At 41.3% G+C, this 25,461-nt stretch overlaps 1 protein-coding gene across 2 annotated transcripts in view; it reads right to left on the reverse strand.

Annotated features, from left to right (window-relative positions):
* Positions 1-4,963: 4,963 nt before the first annotated feature.
* naglu (N-acetylglucosaminidase, alpha) overlaps positions 4,964-25,461 on the reverse strand; it is a 38,198-nt gene continuing 17,700 nt past the window's right edge. The window contains exons 4-5 of one of the 2 annotated variants that reach the window (XM_048614507.1): positions 15,326-15,450; positions 4,964-6,421 (exon numbers count right to left, since the gene is read on the reverse strand). In XM_048614507.1, the coding sequence (XP_048470464.1) occupies positions 5,232-6,421; positions 15,326-15,450 (1,315 nt within the window). In that variant the 3' untranslated portion in view covers positions 4,964-5,231. Of the gene's footprint in view, positions 6,422-15,325; positions 15,451-15,620; positions 15,878-25,461 lie in introns of both variants that reach the window. The other variant, XM_020529213.2, reaches the window with a different exon arrangement.

Raw genomic sequence — 25,461 nt, forward strand, 5'->3', positions numbered from 1 at the left:
CATTTGTGCATGTGATGCCAATCAAATGGGCTGCTTTATCCTCAATGGTGTCAACCTTAGTTGAAGCTGCAGTCATCCACACAAGTGTGGAATATTCTATCACATTCCTGATTTGTACCTTGTAGATGGTGGCCAGGCTCTGGGGAGTCAGGTGGTAAATTACTTGCTGCAGGATGCCCAGCTTCTTACCTGCTCTGGTACCCACTATATTTATAGATATTGATACTTTCATTATTTTATTTTTTTATCATTTTTGGTTGGAAGCTGTGAACTGTGAGCTCTAGGGAACCTTTGGACTGTAAACAGCAGCTCTTTTTTATAATAGCTTATGAAGCCAACTATCATATTGATTCTTTTTCAAATTACTCTATAGACACTTGGGTTCTGGAGATGTGTTGTGCTCAAACATATGGCAGATGTTTGGATATTAATTGGCAAAATCAGTCTAACAAAGAATGAAATTAAAACCTAATGTTTGAATTGGTTTTTGAACTGCATTTAAGTCAAAAGCAGCGAGCCTGTGAAAGCTCCAGGAAGGAGATTTCATTGCTCCCTGGTTATCCTCTCATTATCAACTTATTGAAAGTTCAGAGAATTGAATCTGATTTATAAGTATTAAGTGAATAGTCCTCAGAGTCTACTGGAAGGTAGTTATAAGCATTGGTGTATTCAGAAACTGAACAAGATTCTGTCTCATGTGCCTGTGATGTCATGGATCATGAAGTCTGCTCAGATGAAATTGGCCAGTTACATCTCATTTTGTTTCTATTTTGATTTATTTCTTAACTTTTAGTCTGTCCTTATGTGTGGAGTGGTGGTGGGGGGGCAGGGTGCTAGATTCAAAGAAGATTAAATCATGGATGTTAATTACATTATCTTGTAGTTTAACTTTGCTCTAATAGAGCTATTGTATTATTAATAGAACATAGAACTGTACAGGACAGGAATGGGCGCTTCAGCCCACAGTGTTTTGGCGAATATAATGCCAAATTAAACTAGCACAAACTTGAAACAACCACAACCCCTTCAAGGTGACCGTTTGAGGTATATTACCTTTGACTCTGGTAATGTGGTTAGGGTTAGGGGTTGTTGCCAGATTAAACTATTCCCTTTTGCTTGCCCTTGGTCCTTATCCCTCCATTTCTTGCACATTCACGTGCTTATCTAAAAGTCCCTTCAACATCCCAATTGTAGCTGCCTTTACCACTGCCCCTGGCAGTGCGTTCCAGACTCCTACCATACTCTGTGTAAAAAAAAACTTTCCCCACCCATCTCCTTTGAACTTTTTCCCTTTCACCTTAAATGTATGCCCCGTAGTTGTAGACATTTCAACTCTGGGGAAAAAAGATTCTGACTGTCAACCCTATCTATACATCTCATAATTTTAATACACTTCTATCAAATCTCCCCTCAGCCTCCGCCACTCCAGAGAAAACAACCCGAGTGTTTCTAGCCTCTCCTTATAGCTCACATCCTCTAATTAAGGCAGCATCCTGGACAACATCTTCTGCACCCTCTCTGAAGCCTCCACATCCAGAATTGAACACAATACTCCAAGTGTGGCCCTACCAAAGTCTTATAAAGCTGCAATATGGCATCCTGACTCTTGTACTCAATTCTCCACCAATAACGGCAAGCATGCCATACACCTTCTTTACTACCCTATCTACTTGCGTGGCTACTTTCAGGAAGCTATGGACTTGAACCCCAAGATCCTTCTGTACACTAAGATGATTGATCTCCAAAAACCACAACCATCTTCCTTTGCACCAGATATGACTCCAAATAGCAGAGGGTTTTCTTCTGATTCCCATTGACTGCAGTTTTGCTTGGGATGCTTGATGCCACACATGATAAAATGCAGCCTTGATGTTGAGGACAGTCACTCTCACCTCACCTGCTGCATTCAGCTCATTACAGCCTTAGTTCAAACTTGGTCAAAAGAGATCAGAGCTGAGTGTGCAGTGCTATCCATTTGCTTAATTGCAGCTCCTACAATACTCAAGAAGGTGACAGTATTCAAGGTGAAGCAGTCCTTTTGATTGGCACCCCATCTATCACCTTCAAGATTAACTCCCTCAACCACCAAACAGTGACAGCAGTGTGTACCATCTATAGGACACACGGTAGCAACTCACCAAGGCCGCTCTGACACCATGTACCACACTCCTGTTCTCTATCACTTAGAAGAAGGGCAGCAGATGCATGGGAACATCACCACTGACAAAATCCCTTACCAATTTGACTTAGAGCTATCTCCTCCACCTTGCTGGGTCAAAATGCTGGAATTCCCTTCCTAGCAGCATTGTGGGTGTACTTAATCCCCAAGTACTGCAGCAGTTTAAGAAGGTCATATATCTATTATTTCAGCTGTCACTTATTTTTTCAACACCATAGGACAAAGTCCATTGTGGCCAGTGGACTTGTCAGATTCTAGTTCTAATGATTTTCTTAGGAGCTGCTGCCTTCACTAATAATTTTAATACCATTTGTTCCATTATTCCATGGGTTAAACGTAAAAAAAACTACCCAAGGCCCAATATACTGTCTCCATATTAGATTTATAATGAAAAGATCAGCCAGGTTTCTTTAATATACACAAACATTATCAATTTATTACAAAACAATACTCAATGAAGATGCAGAATAGGTTCACACACAATATGAAAGATTAAAATATAAATTTTTACCCTTTTTAGTAACCCAAAACACACAAACACATCAGGTAAAGGGGGAAAATGATCTTTCTGCAGAGATTCACTTTAAAGAGAAAAACATTATGGCCAATGGTGGTCATACCTTGAAGGAAAAAAGGGCAAGGCACAAAATATTTCAAAGTCTTTCAATCTGGTGTTCTTGCACAGATGGTCAAGTTACGAATTGTGCATTATTGTCTCTGGGGTTTTGCAGACACAGTTTGCTTAGGAAATAACATTAAGAAGTTCTTCAGTCACTCCTTCAGAACAGCTATCACGTTTTAACTGAATTCACCACAAAGGTCATTCAGAAACAGGGAACACCAGCTGAACTAGTTATTTCTTAGCAAGCTCTTCCCAGTTAAAATCCAAACAAAATCAATTCTAAGCCACAAGATAGATATTGACACTTTCATTATTTTGATAAACAAGATACCTATAAAACTCAGGTAAGTGACATCTGAAAAGAACATGTAATTATTTGAAGTCATAGTTTCCAACACACCTTGTTAAAAAAGAAAATCACCATCCAAGGGCCTTTCAGTGATTTTTCTTTAAAAACTAATCCAGGTGTTCACATATAACCTGAAGTAGATTCATTTTTCCATAATCCTTCAAAACTCAAGTCCTCAATGAAGTGTTTTCATAATATTGAGATTGTTTCAAGTTCCACTCTCCCTTTCATCTTCTGATTCCATAAGAACATCAAATGTAGGAGCAGAATTGGTCATTCAGCCCATCAAGTATGCTTAGCCATTCAATCATGGCTGATATTTCTCTCAGCCCCACTGTCGTGCCTTCTCCCTGTAACCTCTGATCCCCTTATCAATCAAGAACCTATCTCTGTCTTAATCACACTCAATGACTTGATCTCCACAGCCTTCTGTGAAAATGAGTTTCACAGAATAACCACCCTCTGGCTGAAGAAATTCCTGATCTCAGTTCTAAAGGGTTGTGCCTTCACTCTGAGGCTGTGCCCTTGTGTTCTAGTCTCTCCTGCAAGTGGAGACATCTTCTCTATGCCCACTCTATTCTGAGAGTTTCAATGAGATTCACCCTCATTATTCTAAACTCCAAGTACCAACCCAGAGTCCTCAACTGTTCCTCATGTGACAAGCTGTTTATCCCCAGGATCATTCTTGTAAACTTCCTCTGGACACCCTCCAAGGCCAGCAGATCCTTACTTAGAGATGGTGCTCAAAATTGCAATTGGGATATGACCAGAGCCTTATACAGTCTCAAGAGTACATGTCTGCTTTTGTATTCTATCCCTCTTGAAATGAATGCTATCATTACATTAGCATTCCTAACTGCCAAATGAACTTGCATGTTAACCTTAAAAGAATCCTGTACAAGGACTCCTAAGTCCCTTTGTGATTCAGATTTCACCATTATTTTTGGGATGTTAATTGTATCCTGTACAGTGAAGACAGATGCAAAATATCTGTTCAATTCATCTGCAACTTCCTTATACTCCATTATTAATTCCCTAGATAGCCTCTCTAGAGGAACCAATGTTCACTTTATTTATCCTTTTCGTTTCTAAATACCTGTTGAAACTTTTATTATTTGTTTTTACATTTCTGGTTGGGTTTTTCTCATACTCTAATTTCCCCATCCTTATTAATGTTAGTTATTCTTTGCTATTCTTAATATTCCATCCCATTTGCTGACCGTACACTTATCATTGCAGAATTATTTGCTTTCGGCTTGATATGCTAACTTTCTTAGTTAGCTACGGATGGTATGTGCTTCCCTTAGAATCTTGCTTTACCACAGCAATGCATTTTAGAACACTCAAAAATCTCTTTTATGGTGTGCCACGCTATATCTACTGACTTATTCCTTGACCTAATTTCCTAACTCACATCATAACCTCATGAATGTCCTTATTCAGGTTTAAAATATTCAACTGCGATGCACTCTTCTTTATCTTAAAATGAAAGCAAAATTATGATCATGTTTACTTAGGGGTACTCTTGGAAATCTTAACAATTTAGGCACCACATGCCTGAAATATCCTTGAAGATTTGGGTTCACTTGCTAGTTATTTAGTGTAATGGGACTTTAGGCCATTTATCTGACAAAAACTGGCTTATAGAACATATTTTCAACAAACAGAGATGAAAAATACTCAAAAGTCTGAACTTTTAAAAAGGCTAAACCATGCAGAATTAATTGGACAGTTAATGCTAGGAAAATAGGTTAAAGTCTTGTTCCTTATAGTTGTTAGCATTGGCGCAAAGCAAACTGAGTTTTCATAAACATTTCTCTTCTCAAGACATTTAATATGTGTTGACACAGGGAGATCCCAACACAATGCACAATACTCATTAACCAGATGTCCCCATTGCTTATTTGCATAGTCCAAAAGTTTCCCACCTGGTCCCCAAAAAGTAATTTAAATTTTTATAAACATTTTTCAAGTGCATTATTTACTTAGTAAGATGAAACAGTACAAAACCTGTATATATCATTTAAACCAAAGTTAAAATGAGTCCATATCAATACTGAATTTGTGATTAATTAATCTTTTCATTGCCTGGGGTAATATGTTAGGAACAATTGTTTTGCAATCTCATAAGTATTTCCCACAGGTTTGTCTGGATATTTTACTTTGTTGATGATAAATCCTTGCTCCACTTGAAAGACAATTTGATTGAAATAAGCTTGTTTGAAGGGAATTCTCTTCTCAAGACATTTAATAAGAGTTGATACAAAGAGACCCCAACGCAGTGCATAATAATCATTAACCAGACCACCCCACTGCTTATTTGCATAATCCAAAAGATTCCCACCTGGTCCCCAAAGAGTAATTTGACTTCGGGCATTGAACTCGTATAGTTCTGCTTCTTCCTCATTTGTTGCCAAGGACCGAGCTGTTTGTAACCAGCGGCCTACTATAAAGTGTCTGTCGCTGGACAAGAGACAGTCAAGTTGTGGTAGTAAATTATTCACTAGAACATTTCCTGAAGTACGCAGCCTGACAACAGAATGTTTTAAGAATGCATTCTTGAGGTCTTCATAAAATTCTGATACTAAGAGCTGAACAGATTGCCTTGTCACATCAACAAGGTCATATCTGAAAGTCTCACTAAAGAACAGATCAGAAGCAGCTGCTTGCATTAGCCTCCATGCTTCATAGACATCACTTTTATTATACCATAAAGAAGTATCCAGTTTCAAAGAGGGTCTGTGAACCAACGGACTTCTGTTATGATCTGGTTGATACGAAGTATTATTGTAGACACTTTGAAATAGCAGCAACCATGCAGCTACAGCATCGTCATTTTTCTTTCCATACCGTCTTTGTGCATATGACATAACCCATTCTGTGAGGTTTAAAGGTTCTTGGCACCAGCCAATTTCATTCATCAGCTCATACACAACATCATTCTGTTCAATTCCTTCTGGTGTTATTCCTGTGCCCACCATGGTAGAATGTGGGAAAGACCGAGCTTCAAAAGGACCTTTATTGATAGATTCTACTGTTCCGTACATTCCTATGTTGCCACCAAAATTATGCAACATGCACCATATAAAAGGTTGTCCATAGAAAGATTCAGTGAAGGAATATACCGGTTTATTGTCAGCAAATAAATCTAGAATAATCATCCTTCCCAACGGCACTCCTCGTAACAAAGCTTTGATTTGAGTTGGCTGCCAAAATGATGGTCTATTCACAAAGAGCCAACCTTGCATGAGCCAAATTGCCAAAGGGTCCACTGTGGGGAGACAAAGTATATTCAAGCAATAACATTTAATTATGCTGACTAACAACGACAACTTGTAAAGGAGTATTGCTCTACTGCAGTGAGATATATATTTTTCAAAAGTTCCAATGATTTTAATTCTGTAACACTTATTATTGCTTATAATAATTAAAGGGGTCAGAAGTATAATTTTTCTGTCTACAACCAGCACTATGACAAAATCATGAGAGGTATGGACAGGGTGGATAGCAAGAAGCTTTTTCCCAGAGTGGGGGACTCAATTACTAGGGGTCACGATTTCAAGGTGAGAGGGAAGAAGTTTAAGGGAGATATGCGTGGAAAGTTCTTTACGCAGAGGATGGTGGGTGCCTGGAATGCGTTGCCAGCGGAGGTGGTAGAGGCAGGCATGATAGCGTCATTTAAGATGTATCCAGACAGATACATTAATGGGCAGGGAGCAGAGGAACACAGAGGAAAATAGGTGACAGGTTTAGATAGAGGATCTGGATCAGCGCAGGCTTGGAGGGCCAAAGGGCCTGTTCCTGTGCTGTACTTTTCTTTGTTCTTGTTATTTGTATGACGGTGCTACGACTATGAAGTAATACCGTAAAAGGTATCTATGTTCTCACTGAATGGCAGTTTTTTGCTCCTATTTATTACGCTTTATGTTTTAGGTACACAGCACCTGCAAATGCTTTTTGACTCATTGCCACCGTTGCATTTTGGGACCCAGAGGAAGTCCCCACTCTAATACATGTTTAATATTTACCTAGAAAGTTCAAACTTCTAATGCAAAAGATTACATTGCCTGGACAATTTCATGAACACTGACAATAATGATCTTCATGTCAGTGAGCTTGATGCCTTATACTTGTGAACAAATTTACTCCATCCTTCTCCCGTTGCTAATGTCAGATGTAGGACAATGATCAGCAGTGGGTATATCAAGAAGTCCTAAAAGGACACTCCCTAGTTCCCCCAAAAAAATGTTCACCAATACACCTCCCCTCCCGAGAATGCTTCCCTTTCCTTTCCTGTTGCAGCCCTGACAACACTCATCTGCTGCATCCTTTGCAGACAACATTCAATTCCCACAACTCGAAACGCTCTCGCTGCCCATTTTCTTTCCAGACAATGCTCAGAAACCCCACCAGTAACAGTGATCATTGTATCGTAAGGTTTAGGATGACAGTAGAAAATGACATTGTTCAAACCACAAAAGAGAAATTCAGGGCAGAACAATCAGGAGTTTCTTGGATGATGAGACAGAAATTAGGTTCCAGAAGAAAAATAATGCTTATGACAGGTGTCAGGTGCTAAGTACAGTTGCAAACCAAGCTGAATACCAAATGTTCAGCAAAGAGCGGCAAAGCAAATAATGAGAAACAGAGAAAGATTAAGAAAAAAAGACTGGCACCTAACATAAAAGGATTTCCCAAGTCTTCTAAGTACATAAGTAGTAAAACAGTGGTAAAAGAAGGCGTAGGGCCGATTAGAGGCTAAAGAAAGTGATTTACAACACCGAGATAAGAGGCACAGCTGAGGTGTTAAATTAACACTGCATTTGTCTTTATCAAGATGCTTTTTGCTTTTTCTTGGCTCATAGCTTTTAAGGCCTTTAACAGGATAAATTGAAGCCAGGGATGATGTAGGTCCACTCCAGGACAAAAGGAGGAAATTTATGCGTGGAGCCAGAGGAAGTGAGTGAGCTTCTTAATAAATACTTTGCATCAGCCCTCATGAAGGAGAGGAACATGTTGGATGGTGAATTTCGGGAGGGGTATGTTGATATTCTAGGGCATGTCAACATAAAAAAAAGGTGATGTTAGGTGTTTTGAAAAGTATTAAGATAGACAAGTTCCCAGGACCTGATGGGATCTATCCCAGAATGCTAAGGGAGGCAGGTGAGGAAATTGCTGGGACCTTGTACGAAATCTTTGTATCCTCTTTAGTCACATGAGAGGTCCCAGAGGACTGCAGAATAGCCAACATTGTTCCTTTAAGTAGGGCAACAGCAATAATCCATGAAATTACAGGCCAGTAAGTATTACGTCGGTGGTAGGGAAATTATTGGAGAAGATTCTTAAGGATAGGATTTACTCACATTTGGAAAAAATGTGGATTTATTAGCAATTAGCAGCATGGCTTCGTGCCAAGAAGATTTAGTCTCAGAAACCTAATTGAGTTTTTTGAGGAAGTGACAAAGATGATTGATGAGGACAAGATGGAAGCTGTTATCTATATGGACTTTAGCAAGGCTTTTGACAAGGTCCCTCATGGCAGGCTGATACAAAAGGTGAAGTCACATGGGGTCCACATGGGAGCTGGTAAAATGGATACAGAACTGGCTTAATCATAGAAGACAGAGAGTAGCAGTGGAAGGGTGTCTTTCAGACTGCAGATCTCTGACCAATGGTGTTCTGTAGGGATCAGTACTGGGACCCCTGTTGTTTGTAATATATATAAATGATTTGGAGGAGAATATAGATGGCCTGTTTAGTAAGTTTGCATTTTGAGAGATCAAATGCAGTAGGGAAATGTACAGTAATGGCAGAACCCTTCATTGTATCAACATACACAGGGATCTACACAGGTTTCTGAAAGTGGCAACACAAGTGGAAAAGGTGGTCAAGAAGGCATACCGCATATTTGCCTTCATTGGTCAGGGCATGGGGTATGAAAATTGGCAAATCATGTTGCATCTGTATAGAAAACTTTAGGCCACTTTAGTTAGGCCACATTTGGAATATTGTGTATATTTCTGGTCACTGCATAACCAGAAGGATGTGGAGGATTTGGAAAGGATACAGAAAAGGTTTAGCAAGATGTTGCCTTTTTTGGAGGGTGTTAGCTATGAGGAGAGATTGGACAAACATGGTTTGTTTTCACTTGAACATCACAGGCTGAGGGGCGACCTGATATAAGTTTACAAAATTATGGCAAGCGTAGATATAATGGATATTTGGAGTCTTTTTCCAAGGTTAGAATTAATACTGGACATAGGACAATAGCAACATTTAAGAGGGATCTTGACAGGTATATGAATAGACAGGGAATAGAAGGATATGGGCAGTGTAGAGGCAAAAGGTTTTTAGTTTAGAAAGGCATCATGTGTCGGCACAGTATTGGTGGACCGAAGAGCCTGCTCCTGTGCTGTACTGTTTTCTGTTCCTGTTCTTAGGGTCAGGGACCCACCACAAAAGTGACATCATAGGAAAACCAGAAGTTCATTGGTTGATAATAGGTGCTAATCTGACTATAATAAATTGCTTTCAGATGAATAGGTAAATGGAAGAAAGATTTTACAGATTAAAAACTAAAAGACCAATAGGAAATTTCAAAATATCAGAACTAAGTACCTGTAAATAGAGATGCAGGGTCAGGCAACATGTTGTAGCTGTATTGTAACATGTTGCTAATATATATGTAAATGATTTGGAGGGGAATGTAGGTCGACTGATTAGTAAGTTTACGGATGACACAAAGATTGGGGGAGCTGTGGATAGTGAGGAGGATTGCCAGAGGATACAGCAGGACATAGAAAAGCTGGAGACTTGCGCACAGAAACGGCAGATGGAACTTAATCCGGACAAATGCAAGGTGATGCATTTCAGTTGGTCGAAGAGACTGGCAGCTAACATAAAAGGAAATTCCGAGTCTTCTGTAAGTGCAAAAATAGTAAAAGGGTGGTAAAAGGAGGCATTGGGCCGATTAGAGGCTAAAGAAAGGGGTTTACAACTTAGAGACAGTAGGCATAGCTGAGGCGTTAAATTAACACTGCGTCTGTCTTTACCAAGATGCTTTTTGCTTTTTTTTATTGGTTCATTGTTTGTAAGGCCTTTAACAGCAGCGAAGTATACAGCAGAACCCTCAGTGGCATCAATACAGAGGAATCTAGGCATACAAGTCCATTTGTTCTCTAAAAGTGGCAACACAAGGGGATAAGCTGATCAAGAAGGTGTACTCATGGTTGCCTCCATCATTTGGGACACCTGTTGCAGCTGTATAGAACTTTAGTTAGGCCACATTTGGAATGTTGTGTACAGATCTGGTCACATTACCGGGGATGTGGAGGCTTTGGAGAGCACAGGAAAGGTTTACCAGGATGTTGCCTGGTTTGGAAGGTGTTAGCTATGAGGAGAGATTGGACAAACCTAATTTGTTTTCACTTGAACGTCAGAGGCTGAGGAGTGACGACAGCAGTTTACAAAAGTATGAGAGGCACAGATAGAATGGATGGTTGAGTCTTTTTTCCCCAGGATAGAAATGTCAATTACTAGAAGACTAGGTTTAAGGTAAAAGGGAAAATTTATAGAAGTTGAGAGAGGCAAGTTTTTTGTTAACATAGAGGGTAGTAAATCCCTGGGGTCTGCCGGAGGAGGTGGTACAAGCAGATACAATAGGAACATTTAAGAGGCATCTTGACAGATACATGAATAGGCAGGGAATAGAGGAATATGGACTGCATAGGTGCAAAAGGTTTTTAGCTTAGAAAGTATTATGTTACAGCAGGGTTGGTGAGCCAAAAGGCCTGTTCCGAGCTGTCCTGTTCTTTGTGCTTTGCATGATGTGGGAGTTGGTCGACCAGCTGATGTGGTTTGAGTGACTACACCTGTAGCAAGTATTGATTGCTTGAGAAACTCCAGCTTCGACTTGATAAACTAGAGTTCAACCTGCAAACACTCTGACACATCAGGGAGGGCGAAAGAGTTACCTGGACGCTTCTGTTTCAGGAGGCAGTCGCACCCCTTAGATTACTACTTCAGAATTCAATCAATGGTCAGGGTCAGGAGGCTGTGACTATGAGTGAGCCAGATAGAGTGATTCAGGAGGGAGTGCTGCGGGAGCCTCAGCACTTGAGCTTGTTTTTCAGAGTTTGAAATTCTTGGTCCCTATGAGAAAGAATGCAGGGGCTGTAAGGAGATGAGCAAACTGTCATTAACACCATAGTGAGTACTGAGGGTGATTCGGAGGTTGAGGGGGAGTAATGTACTTGTAATTGGGGAACAGTACAATCAGGATGGCATGGTGGCTCACAGCGCCAGGGACCCGGGTTCAAATCCAGCCTCGAGTGACTGTTTGCACATTCTCTCCGCGTCTGTGTGGGTTTCCTCCCATGTCCAAAGAGGTGCAGGTTAGGTGGAGTGGCCATGCTAAATTGCCCATAGTATCCAGGAATGTGTAGGTTAAGTGGATTAGCCATGGGAAATACAGGGTTTTAGCACAGGGTGGAAGAGTCTGGGTGGAATGCTCTTCGGAGAGTCGGTGTGGACTTGTTGGGCCAAATCACCTGTTTCCACACTGTAGGAATTCTAAGATAGAGTCAGGGGAATACATGCTGTTCTCTGTGGCCAGGATTGAGAGTTCTGAAGGCTGTGTTGCAAGTCTGGTACCCAGGTTCAGGGTCTCTCATCTGGGCTGCAGAGGAACTTGGAGTAGGAGGGGAAAGATACAATTGTCATGTATACATAGGTACCAATAATATAAGTAGAACAAGAAATGAGCTTCTGTTGAAGAAATATGAGCAGGACTAACTGAAGAGCAAAACCAAAAGAGACAATAATTGCCAGGTACTAAAGCCTCAAACTAACCGGCACAGATTTAAAGAGGTAAGCGAATGGCTCAAAGATTGGTGTGGGAGGGATGGGTTCAATGTCATGGGGCATTGGCACCAATACTGGGGAAGGAGGGAGCGATTTGGATGGGACGGGCTCCACCTGAATCATGCTAGGACTAGACTCCTGGCAAATCTCATAACTAGGGCTGTGGACAGGGCTTTAAACTAGATTATGAGTGGGGTGCATTGGAAAGGAAATAATAGCAAAACATTTGGAAAATCATAATCTAATTAAGCAGAGTCAGCACAGCTTCACGAAAGGGAAATTACGTTTAACAATATACTAGAATTTTTCGAGGAAGTCTCAACCAGAGTGGATAGAGGGGAACCAGAAGCTGTGTTATATTTAGACTTCCAGAAGGCATTTCACAAGATACCCCTCAAATGGTTAAGTTATAAGAGTCTATGGTGTTGGAGGCAGTATATTGGCATTGATAGAGAATTGGCTAATGGGCAGAAAAGAGCAAGTGGTGAAAAGGGATTTTTTTCAGATTGGCGACCCATGACGAGTGTGATTCCACAGGAATCAGTCCTGAGTCTGCAACTGTTTATACTATACATCAATGACTTAGAGAAAGGAAGTGGATGTACTGTAGCCAAATTTGCAAGTGATACAAAAATAGGTGGAAAGGCAGGTTGTGAGAGGGATACAAACAGTTTAAGGTAGATATTGATAGGTTAACTAAGTGGGTTAAAAGCTGGCAAATGGAGTATAATGTTGGAAAATATAAAGTTATTCATTTTGGAAGACAGAAGAAAAGAACATAATATTATTAAAATGGAGACAAACTGCAGAAATCTGCAATACAAAGGGATTTGAGGTTACTTGTGCATGAAACACAAATGTTAGCACACATGTGCAGCAGGTAATCAGGTTAATGGAATGTTGCCCCTATTGAAGTATAAGAGTAATAGAAATCTTACTGCAATTCTATAATGTGTGAGTGAGATCATCTCCAGAGTATTGTGAGTAGCAGTTCAGAGGATGTTCACTAGGATGATCCTCATTTTGGAAGGATTGTCTTATTAGCAAAGGTTAAACAGGTTTGGACTCTACTCACCGGACTTTTGAAGAATGAGTGGTAATCTCATTGAAACATATAGGATTCTTAAGAGTCTTGACAGGGTAAATGCTGAGAGAATGTTTCCCCTAATGGGAGAGTCTAGGCCCAGAGGGCACAGTCTTAGAATAAAAAGTAACCAATTTAAGACTGAGGTGAGGAGGAATTTCATCTCTCAGAGGGTTGAATATCTTTGGCACTCCTTGCCACAGAAAGTTGTGGGGGCAGATATATTTAAAGCTGAGACAGAGTTCTGATCAGTGGGGGAATCAACGGTTATGGGGAAAATGCAACAAGTGGATATGAGAAATGTTGGATCAGTCACATGAACGGTGGAACAGGCTAAATAGCCTACTGCTGATCCTATTGCTTATGGTCTTACAGATTTAAGGGGTTGGTGCAAGAGAATTAGAGAGACACAAATTTTACATTCTTGCTTTAAAAAAGTTGTTAAAATCAGCCCAGCAATTACAGACCAGTCAGTTTAACTTTAGTAGTGGGGAAACATTTAGAAATAATAACTTGGAATAGAATTAATAGTCACATAGAAAAAAGTCACTTGTGGACTGAAGAGTCAACATGGATTTGTTAAGGTAAATAAGTAGCTGATTAACTTGCTGAAGAGGTGATGATGTAAAAGAGAGGGTTGTTAACGGGCAGGCTGTAAGGTGCATGGACGTCCAAAGCCCATTCAAGTAAGGCTGCATGACAGATTTGAGAAGAAAGTCATAGGTCATAGTATAAAAGGATATCAGCAAACTGGATACAAATTGTCTGAGGGTTAGGAAACAGAGAATAATGGTTAATAGTTTTTTTTTAGGCTGGAAGGGGTTTGAAGTAGTGTTCTGCAGGTGTCTATATTGGGACCATTGCTTTTCCTGATACATATGAAAAATCTAAATCAGCATGGATTGATTGGGTGGAATTGCCTTATCTATGTTGTATATCCTGTATAAATCAATGAGTTACAAATCTGACCCTGAAGAGACTGAAATTCTCATGCTGCAAAAAGGGCTGAAATAAAATCTTATTGAAATTTTGAAGATTGAGATCTGTGGCTAAACAAATGCAATTAAATTCTAACCAGAAGACGAGAATTAAAAACAAAAAAAAACCTGCCTCACTCAACAGGTAGTGCAGCACCTGGAGAGAGAAACAGAGTTAACCATTCAAGTCGATAACCATTCATCAAAATCGAGGAGAGACAGAAATGAAAAAGGTTTGCGCAACAGATTGAGAGGAAGGGCAAGTAAGAACAAACTAAAAAAGGTGTGGTGTCAAGGTGCTGGTGTTGGACTGGGGTGGACAAGGTCAGAGATCACATGACAGCAGGTTATAGTCCAACAGGTTTATTTGAAAACACAAGCTTTTGGAGTGTAGCCCCTTCATCAGATGAAGTGAGAAAGAAGCACACAGAATTTATAAATAAAAGATCAAAGGGTCACACAACTGATGAGGATGTATTAAACAAACCTAAGATGCTGTTAAATCTTTAATCAGTTAGAAGGTTTTAATTAATTAATAAGTATGTAGGAGAGACTAGTTGTCATATTTTATTGGTACAAACATCAAAAAAAGTGGCAAATACTTAAAAATAAAGAAACAGAAGTTGTATCTGGATGAGGCATGAATGTCTGGATAGTAGTCATCCAAATGTAAAGACAATGGGCAAAGAGGTAATGCTGCTCTTTAGCTTGCATGGAGTTTCATTGGCTTCAACCACAGTTCCAGCATTATCTATTTTTATTTCAGGTTTCCACCACTGGAAGTATTTTGCGTTTGTACTGCCATAGAATAAAGCTCAGAATAGGGAAGGTGATCAAATATTTCAAATTTGATAACCTTGATCTTCTCCCTATTCTGGCCAGGTGGGGTCAGAAATGTGTGACACTGGTCTTTAGCCTCATTCATCTTTATTTCATGCAGGTTTCCTGCCAGATGATGTGCATCACCCACTATATACAATGTGTTGAATCTTAGCAACACCAGGTATAAATGATACTTTTGTAGTCTGATCAGTGTTGCTTTGGGGATGAAGCAAGAATTTAATTCAGATTGATCAATTCTAGAGACAATATTGCTAAAAGCAATGTATTAAAAATGTATTTTTAAAAATACACACCAGCAAACATCACTGGCAATATTCGGCTGCAAAAAAACTGATCCATGGAGTATTTCCAACTGTGGAATCAACTACCCAGGGCAACAGTAAAGGTTTTTGGTAAATTCTGTACTTACTTTTTACTTTTTGACAGAATTGTGTGAACAAGGATACAAACGACTGAGTGGGTATATTTTGAATTTTGACAGACAGAACATGGATGGTCATTTTTGGTTCTACGTATAGACAATTGAAGTAGTAGCTGTTTTAAGAAAAAATAAATGCAAATGAACTAAGAATAAGCCCATAAATGGACAGCATTTCTCAACCTTAGCAGAAACATCTTGATTATATATCAAGAGAAAAGTTAGTTGAATAATAGCTTCCATTTGTAAGACAAACATTCTGAAGATATTATTTGGAAAACCTTACCTTGCGTCATTGATTTGAAGACTGCATTGCTCACAGTGGATAAATATTTAGGGTCAGAAGAGCTTGGGACCATTTCATTAAATGTATCTGCACTGTAAATATGGTTAGTACCAAATTCTTTTATTAGTTCAGACAGAAACGTCATGCCTATTTGCTGAAAGAGTGGAGACTTGGCATCCAGCAGAAAAGAACAAGAGTAAGAACAGTTCAAATGTCCCCAGCTCCCTAGCCTAGTGATGTTTACTTTGGGAAACAATCTGAAATATAAAAGAAAAAGTTTTTAAAAGGATGACCTTTTACTGCAGCATAAAGACATTTGAAACAAGGGGTCACCTCTTCCACTTGGACTGTATTCTGGCATAGCAGATTATCTTTTCTGTAGAAACAAAAACAGAAATTGCTGGGAAAACTCAGCAGGTCTGGCAGCACCTGTAGAGAGAAAGCAGAGTTAACGTTTCAGGTCCAGTGACCCTTCTTCAAAATTGATTGTAGCTAGGAAAAGGTTGGTATATATGCTGAAGATGGGGTGGCGGGAAGTAAAGAATAATTGGAGATGAAGCCCAGACAAAGGAACAGTCACCTTGGGGGAAATCAATAGCTGCTAATGGGGACCATTAGTGGCTGACAATGGATTTTCTGTGGTAGCAGCCCATGTGATGACAAGGTCTGGTTTGTGTGAGTTGGGGTAAGGACATGGCAGAAGGTGCTCAGGCCCTAAAACTCTTGAACTCAATGTTGAGTCCCGAAAGCTAAAGAGTCCCCAAGAGGAAAATGAAATGTCGTTCTTCCATTTTGCCCTGAGCTTCGCTGGATCACTGCAGCAAGCCAGGGACAGATATGTTAGCCAGGGAACATGTAGTTAGTTGAAGTGGCAGGCAACCAGAAGCTCAGGGTCATTTATGCAGACAGAATGTAGGTGTTCTGCAAAGCGGTCACCCAGTTTGCATTTTGTCTCCCCAAGGTAGTGAAGACCACACTGTGAGCAGTGAATACAGTAGACTACATTGAGTAAAGCGCAGGTAAATCACTGCTTCACCTGGAAGGTGTGTCTAGGGGCCTGTATACTGAGGAGTGAGGTAGTAAATGGGCAGCTCGTACACGTTCTGCGATTGCATGTAAAGGTGCCATGGGGGTATGGGGAGTTGTTGGGAGTGGAGAAGTGGTCCAGGGTGCTCCAGAGGGAACAGTCATTGCAGAAGGCTTACAAGAGAGGGAAGTGGTATGTGTGTTTAATGGTGGCACCTCACTGGAGGTGGCAGAAATGGCGGCCAAATGATCCTTTGGATGTGGATGCTGGTGGGGTGGTAAATGAGGGCCCTATCACTGTTGTGCACGGAAGAAAAGGGGTTTAGGGCAGAAGTACAGCAGATGGATAGGACATGGCTGAGAGCCCTGTCATCCATGGTGGTGGGGAATCGTTGGTTGAATCCCCTCCATAGATGCTGCCAAATTCTCATTCCATCGATTACAGTGGATGGCTGATCCATCGCATTAGATTACAGCTGGTGTATTGATGGAAGTTAACTCTTTAATCTATGGAGCAAATATCAGAAACCAAATGACTTTATACCCTAATCTAGTGATTCACTCTCACAACAGCCCTGCTTCATCCACTGATTCAAAAATAGGAACCTAGGAACTGGAGTAGGTCAGTCAGCCTGTTGAGCCGGCTCCGCCATTTAATAGTGTAGTGTAGTCTAAGGATCTTTGGTGAATTTCTTCAGTGCACCTCACAGATAGTAGACACTGCTGTTACTGAGTGTTAGGGAGGAGGGAGTGGATATTTGTGGATGTGGTGTCAATCAGTTGGGCTACTTTGTCCCAAATGGTGTCAAGCTTCTTGAGTATTGTTGGAGCTGCACCCATCCAAACAAGTGGGGAATATTCCACCATATCCCTGACTTGTGCCTTGTAGATGGTGGACAGTCTGTGGGGAGTCAGGAGGTGACTTACTTGCTGCAATAATCCTAGTCTCTGATCTGCTTGTGTAGATACCGTGTTTATGTGACAAGTCCAGTTGAGTTTCTGGTTATGGTAACCCCATGGATAGTGATAGTGGGGAATTTAGCGATGGTAACACCATTAAATGTTACGGGGCAGTGTTAGATTGTCTCTTATTGGAGAACATCCCTATTTCTGGCCTTATGATGGAGGGAAACTTATCGATGAAGCAGTTGAAAATGGTTGGGTACCCTGGGGAACATCTGTAGAGATGTCGTTGGAGCTTAGATAACTGACCTCCAACCACAACCGTCATCCTATGTGCCAGGTACAACTCCAACTAGTGGACAGTTTGCCCCCGATACCCACCGATTCCAGTTTTGCTGAGGCTCCTTGCTGCCACACTCAGTCGAAAGCAAACTTGAAGCAAATACTTCTCATGTGTTGAGCTCTTCCATCATTGAGGATAGGGATATTTGTGCAGCCACCTCCACCAATGGAGTTGTTTAATTTTCCACCACCATTCACGGCTGGATGTGGCAGGACTGCACAGCGTAGATCTGATCTGAGATTGCTTAGCTCTGTTTATGCTGTTTGCATGCAGGTAGTCCTGTTCGTTAACTTCACCAGGTTGACAGCTCATTTTTAGGTATGCCTGGTGCTGTTCCTGACATGCCCTCCTGCACTCTCCACTGTCACTAGGGTTGATTCCCTGGTTTTATGATAATGGTTGAGTGGGTGATATGTCAGGCCATGAGTTTGCAGATTGCGCTGGCACACAATTCTGCTGTTGTTCATGGCCCACAGTGTCTCATGGATGCCTGTCTTGAGTTGCTAGATCTGATCAAAGTCCATCCCATTTGGCATGGCAATACTACTACACAACACAATGGAGGTAGTCTCAATGTCAAGCTGGGAGTTCATCTCCAAAAGGAATGTGGTGGTCACTTTTACCAATACGGTCATGGACAGATGAATCTGCAGCCAGCAGATTGGTAAGGATGAGGTCAAGTATTATGAGGTCAAAAATATTAAAAGGGCCAGTCAGTTGAAGAGCAGTGGCAAATGCTTAGGGAGATGCTAAATACCTCTCAGTTAAAGTATATTCCTGACAGGAAGAGGAATTGTGAAAAGGTGAAAAATCATCCATGACTGAACAAAGAAAAGGATAACAAAAGGCAAAAACGAGGGCATATCATAATGCAAAAGTTAGTGGCATTCTGGAGGATTGGGAGGACTTTAAATGTCAGCAAAGGGTTACTAAAATTGAAATCAAAAGAGCTATGATGAACTATGAAAGGAAATTAGCAGAAAACATCAGCACCGATACCAAAGGTTTCGACAAGTATATAAAAAGAAAGAGAATAGGCAAAGTAAATGTTGGCCCTTTGGAGGATGAAAATGGTTAGGTAATAGTGGGAAATTCAGAAATGGCACAGGCACTATCTTGTCTCTCTTAGTTTGACCTCTGTAGTGGGGAAGTTGCTGGAGTCAATCATAAAGGAGAAGATAACTGAACACTTGGAAGAGCAAAGCTCAAGTGTCAGCACGGTTTCATGAAGGGCAAGTTGTGCTTGACAAAATTGCTGGGGTTCTTTGAGGATGTAACCGGCGAGGTGAATAATGGGGATCTGTTGGATATGGCGTATCTAGACAGATGACATTTGGCAAGGTGCTGTATAAAAGACTGATCCAGAAAATTAGATCCTGGGGGGTTAGGGGTAGAGTAAAGGCTTGGGTAGAGGATTGACTAGTTGGCTGACTGACAGACAGCAGATGATCAGGATAAATGGCTCCTTCTCTGGATGATGAATTATAAGTAATGGGGTGCCACAGGGTTCAGCTCTTGGACCTCAACTATTTACTATCAATATCAATGATCTGCAAAGAGGCACACAGTGTAACATAGCAAAATTTGTGGATGATACTAACGTAGATGGGAAAGCAGCTGTGATGAGGAGATACAGAGTTTACAGGTAGATATCGATAAGGCGAGGAAAATGGTCCAGAATCTGGCAGATGGAGTTTAATGTGGATAAGTGTGAGGTTGTCCATTTTGGCTAGAAAAATATAAGAGCAATTATTATCTAAATGGGAAGCAGATTCAAAGTGCACCAGTGCAGAGGGATCTGGGCATTTTGCCAGGATTTCATTTGCCTTTCTTATTATTTGCTGTACCTGCATATCTACTTTCTGCAATTCATGCACATTTATTGCAAAAGGACTGGATTATAATAGTATACAAATGTTGTTACAATTCTTTAATGCATTGGTGAAACCACACCTGGAATATTGTGTCCAGACTTGCTTTCCTTACTTGAGGAAGAATGTAGTGGCACTGGAAGCAGTTCAGAGGAGGACCACCAGATTGATTCCAGGGCTGAAACGGCTGTCGTACAAGGAGCAGTTGAATAGCTTGGGCTATTCACTGGAGTTCAGAAGAATGAGGTGGGTATTTGACTGAGTTATATAAAATGCTAAAGGGGAGTGATAAGGTGGGTGTCGAGATGTTCCCCCTTGTGGCCCTCTCTCAAACTAGAGATCATAAATATAGAATGAGAACAGCTAAGTCAAAACTGAGATGAGAAGAAACTAGGGGTGGCATGGTGGCACAGTGCCAGGGACCCAGGTTCGATTCCACCCTCAGGCGACTGTCTGTGTGGAGTTTGCACGTTCTCCCCGTGTTTGTGTGGGTTTCCTCCGGGTGCTCTGGTTTCCTCCCACAGTCCAAAGATGTGCAGGATAGGTGGATTGGCCGTGGAAAATTGCTTGTAGTGTTGAGGGATGTGTAGATTAGGTGGGTTATAGGGGGATGAGTCTGGGAGGGATGCTCCGAGAGTTGGTGTGGACTTGTTGGGCTGAAGGGCCTGTTTCCACACTGTAGGGATTCTACGATCTATGATGATACTTCTCTCAGAGGGTTGTTAATCTGTGGAACTCACTGCTCAGAGTGCAGTGGAGGCAAAAATCAGTCAACAGATTCGAGAAAGAAATAAATATGTTTCTGATGAAAAGCGGGATAAAGGGTTTCAGGGAACAGGCCATAAGATCAGCCATGATTATGTTAAATGGTGGAGTGGGCTCAAACAGCTGAATTGCCTACTCTGTTCCTACGTATGTTTTTCCCTCTTGTTGGTTCCCTCACCATCTACCACAGACCCAATCTAGCAGCTATGTCCTTTAGGACCTGACCAGCCTGATCAGTACTCCTGCTGCCAAGCCACATTTGGTGGCAGATATTGCAATCTTTCACTCAGAGTGCATTTAGCACCCTTGCCACTCTCAGTGCTTCCTCCAAGTGTTGTTCAACATGGAGTACTGATTCATTAGCTGAGGGAGGATGGCAGGTGGTAATAAGCAGGAGGTTTCCTTGCCCTTCTTTAACATGAAGCCATGAGATTTCATAGGGTCAGAGTCAGTGTGAAGGCCTCAGAGGGCAACTCCCTCCCTCTTGTATACCACTGTGCCACCACTTATGCTGGAACCAGGGATGGTGATGGTGATGGTGATGTCTGGGCCATTGTCTGTCAGGTATGATTTCATGTCAGGCTGCTGCTTGATTAGTCTCTGACACAGCTCTCCGAAATTTGGCACGAGCTCCCAGATATCAGTAAGGTGGACTCTGTATGATCAACAGGGCTGTTTCTGTCATTGTAATTTCTGGCACCTAGGTTGATGCCAGGTGTCTGTCAGGTTCATTTCTTTCTTGAAACTTTGTAGCGATTCATACAAGCTGAGTGGCTTTCTACGCCATTTCAGAGGGCAGTTAACAGTCAACCACATTGCTGTGGGTCTGGAGTCACATGTGGACCAGACCAGGTGAGGATGGTAGATTTCCCTTCCCTGAAGGACATCAGTGAGCTAGATGGGTTTGTTTTGACAATTGATAATGGTTTCATGGTCTTCAGTAGATTCTTAATCCCAGATTTTCCTTATTGAATTCAATTTCCACTATCTTCCGTGGTAGGATTCAAACCTGAGTCCTCAGAACATTAGCTGACTTTCTGGATTAATAGTCTAGCAGTAATAGCACTAGGCCATCGCCTCCCACTTTTAGTCCTGAGAAATTAAGATAAAGCAATGGAAATCATGGATGTGCAAGAAGCTAGAATTACAAAAGCAAAGAGATCTACAAAATCATACAAAGTTGGAGCAGGAGTAGGCAATTTGACCCATTCCGCTCTGCCATTCAATATGATCATAGCTGATCACCCAACTCGGCACCATGTCCCCACTTTTTCTCATACTCTTTGATGCCTTTTGCCTTAAGAACTATATCAAACTCCTTCTAGAAACATTCAATATGTTTTCTGTTGCAAAAATTCCATTTTCACTACTCTGGGTAAAGAAATTTCCTTCATCACAGTCCTAAATGGTCTATCCTGTATCCTTATGCTGAATTAGAATTAGATTTTATTGTCATATGTACTCAAGTACAGAAATACGAGTACAGTGAAAAGTGTACAAGGTTGCCATTCCCGGTGCCACTTTAGTTACAAAGGTATCCAGGTAATAAATCTTAGGTACAAAGTTGAAAGATAAAGAAGCAAAATTAAAAGTTAAACATCACAGTCCCTCTTAGTATTAAGTAGAAAAATAAAGAAATAAAGTTAAAAGTTCAACAGTCTTTCTTAAGTGCTTGGCCATGCTGAGCTTGCACTCCCTACAAGGGCTTGATCTCCACAGCTTTGCACGCTCGCCCACCTTCAGAATGCTCTGCAGATATTCAGTGACATCCCTGATGGTGACACCAGGGAAGCAACACATCACACTGGAGCAAAAACAGTTCCGAGGTAGGGTCACTTGACCCGAAACGTTAACTCTGATTTCTCTCCACAGGTGCTGCCAGACCTGCTGAGCTTTTCCAGCAACTTCTGTTTTTGTTTCTGATTTACAGCATCCTCCGTTCTTTCAGTTTTATCACCGTGGCGTCTTTTGCAGAGCAGAAATACCTATCTGTTCCCATTACAATTGAATCTCCTACTACTACAGCCTTGACATTCCTTTTCCTCCCCTTGGCTGCCGCTGCTTTTCCATGCATAGTTATCTCTACCAGCAGCATCCAAAGTGGTGTATCTTTTAAAAAGGGGGAACGGCTACAGGGCCGTCAGAAAAGATTTACAAGGATGTTGCTCGGGTTGGAGGGTTTGAGCTATAGCGGGAGGCTGAACAGGCTGGGGCTTTTTTCCCTGGAGCATCAGAGGCTGAGGGGTGACCTTACAGAGGTTTATAAAATCATGAGGGGCATGGATAGGGTGAACAGCCAAGGTCTTTTCCTCAGGGTAGAGGAGTCCAAAACTAGAGGACATGGGTTAAAGGTGAAAGGGGAAAGATTTAAAAGGGATCTAAGGGGTAACATTTTCACAAAGAGGGTGGTGCGTGTATGGAACAAGCTGCTAGAGGAATTGTTGGAGGCTGGTACAATTACAACATTTAAAATGGATGAGTATGTGAATAGGAAGGATTTAGAGGGATATGGGCCAAATGGGACTAGATTAGGATATCTGGTCAGCATGGGAGATTTGGACCGAAGGGTCCGTTTCCATGCTGTACATCTCTATGACTTGTGTATAGATGCCTTTCTCCACTCTGCCTGGTGGTCACCCACACCCTTTCTGTTTCTTCAGTCTTAACCTGCTGTGTGGCAACTTCACTGAATGTGTTTCTACAACTTGATGACATTGCGGATGCTCCACAGTGAATTCATCCGTAGCTGTAGCTCCTAAATGCAGTTCATTAGTAGCAGCAATTGGACACACTTCCTGCATTCATGGCCACTGCAGTTAACTGAAACTTCCATGATTTTCCGCATATCACAGGTGTGAGCTCTGCTGCCACTTCTTTTAAGCCCCTTAGTTACTGTCTTTTCTGAAAAAATAATAATTATGCCTGTATAAGAATACTGTTAACCTACCTCCCTTTTGCTTACTTATTACACTGGTCCCGACTTTCATTTATTTCTGTTGTTTCTCAGTCAATCCATTCTTCTAAACAAAAAACTTCTTTAAAATCACGAACCAACCACTTTCTTGTAATGTTGCTTTGATTTGTTTTCCCAACCAGCAAACCCATGAAACGGCAGCTGTTAAACTAGGAATCATTTCTCTCTGCTCTGTTGAAGCCGAAGAATATAGCCTGACAAACTGCAAGCCCCGAAAAAGACCTTACAAACTATGAACAAAAAAAAACAGTACTTCTCCCCGTGCACTGAATTCCCTCTGTGTATGAAGTTTCCAGTAACATACACTAAGCCAGGCTGCAACACACTTTGGATGTGCCTTCTCCCAGTTGCTCATGCGAAGCAAACTGATCCTTTCCCTTTTGTAAATTCATGCTGTTTTCCAAGTTCTCTGCTATTAAATCCATATAACAGACTATAGCATTTCCCCCAGGATGATGCTGGACTAGCCAGTCTATAATTCCCTGTTTTATTTTTAAAATAGTAGGTTTACATTAACTAACCTCCAATCCATAGGAAATGTTTCAGAGTCTACAGAATTTTGAAGATGACTATCAGTGCACCCACTATTTCTATGGCCACTTCCTTAAGTATGCTGCATGCAAATAATTGGACTCCAGAAGGCTAAGGTATTCTACCAGTTTGAGCAACAGGTGAAGCTAGTGTTTCTTGCTGATCATATGCAGTAGCAACACAAGTGATACTCACCAACAACTGGATGACCTTTTGCCTATCACATAAATAAGGTTTACGAATTTCAGTGCCAGTGTGATGACAGTATATAGGCTGTATGTTCCAAAGGGTGGCAGGTTGCATCTAACAACATATGCCTTTGACTGTTCACAGTAAATAAGGTACTGACCATACCTAACCAGTCTGCGCTTGAGAAACTCAAAACGCAGCGTCCATTATTAAACGTGATTCTGCAATTGGAAAATATATGCTGGATAATTCTGAGTGTGCAAAGAATTACGCTAACAATGAATTTAGGATAATCAGTCATGCTTGTAGTATGGTACATTTGTGTTTACTGGAAGCTACATATGTTAAAATACAAGGCCCTGAACTGCACAGACAGAACATGCATACAAATTGCACCTATTTTAATTCAACAATGAAATAAAACTCTAGAGTACTAGATCAGAAATGTATTGCTGAGACTGTGTAAGGCTCTCAACAGGCTGCATTAGGAATGCTGTGAGCAGTTTTGGATCCCATATTCAAGGAAGGATGTGCTGGCCTTGAAGTGAGTTAACAAAGATCAAAGAAAATTACAGTACAGGAACAAGCCCTTCGGCCCTCCAAGCCTGAACCGACATGTTACCCTTCACAATTAAAACCCCCTACCCTTCTGGGGACTGTATCCCTCTATTCCCATCCTATTCATGTATTTGTCAAGACGCCCTTTAAAAGTCACTATAGTATCTGCTTCCACTACCTTCCCCAGCAGCGAGTTCCAGGCACCCACCATCCTCTGTGTAAAAAACTTGCCCCTCGCACCTTAAACCCATGGCCCCTGGAAACTGACTCTTTCACCCTGGGGAAACGTTTCAGACTGTTCACTCTGTCCATGCCCTTCATAATCTTGTAGCCCTCTATCAGGTCGCCCCCTCAACCTCTGTCGTTCTAGTGAGAACAATCCAAGTTTCTCCAACCTCTCCTCAAAGCTAATGCCCTCCATACAAGGCAACATCCTGGTAAATCTTTTCTGTACCCTCTCCAAAGCCACCACATCCTTCTGGTAGTGTGGCAACCAGAATTGAACGCAATATTCCAAATGCGGTCTAACTAAGGTTCTATAAAGCTGCAACTTTACCTGCCAATATTTAAACTCAATACCCCGGCCGATGAAGGCAAGCATGCTGTATGCCTTATTGACTAGCTTTTCCACGTGTGTTGCCACTTTCAGTGACCTGTGTACCTGTACACCCAGATCCCTCT

This window comes from Rhincodon typus, chromosome 30, assembly GCF_021869965.1.
Source record: "Rhincodon typus isolate 14 chromosome 30, sRhiTyp1.1, whole genome shotgun sequence".
NCBI lineage: Eukaryota > Metazoa > Chordata > Chondrichthyes > Orectolobiformes > Rhincodontidae > Rhincodon > Rhincodon typus.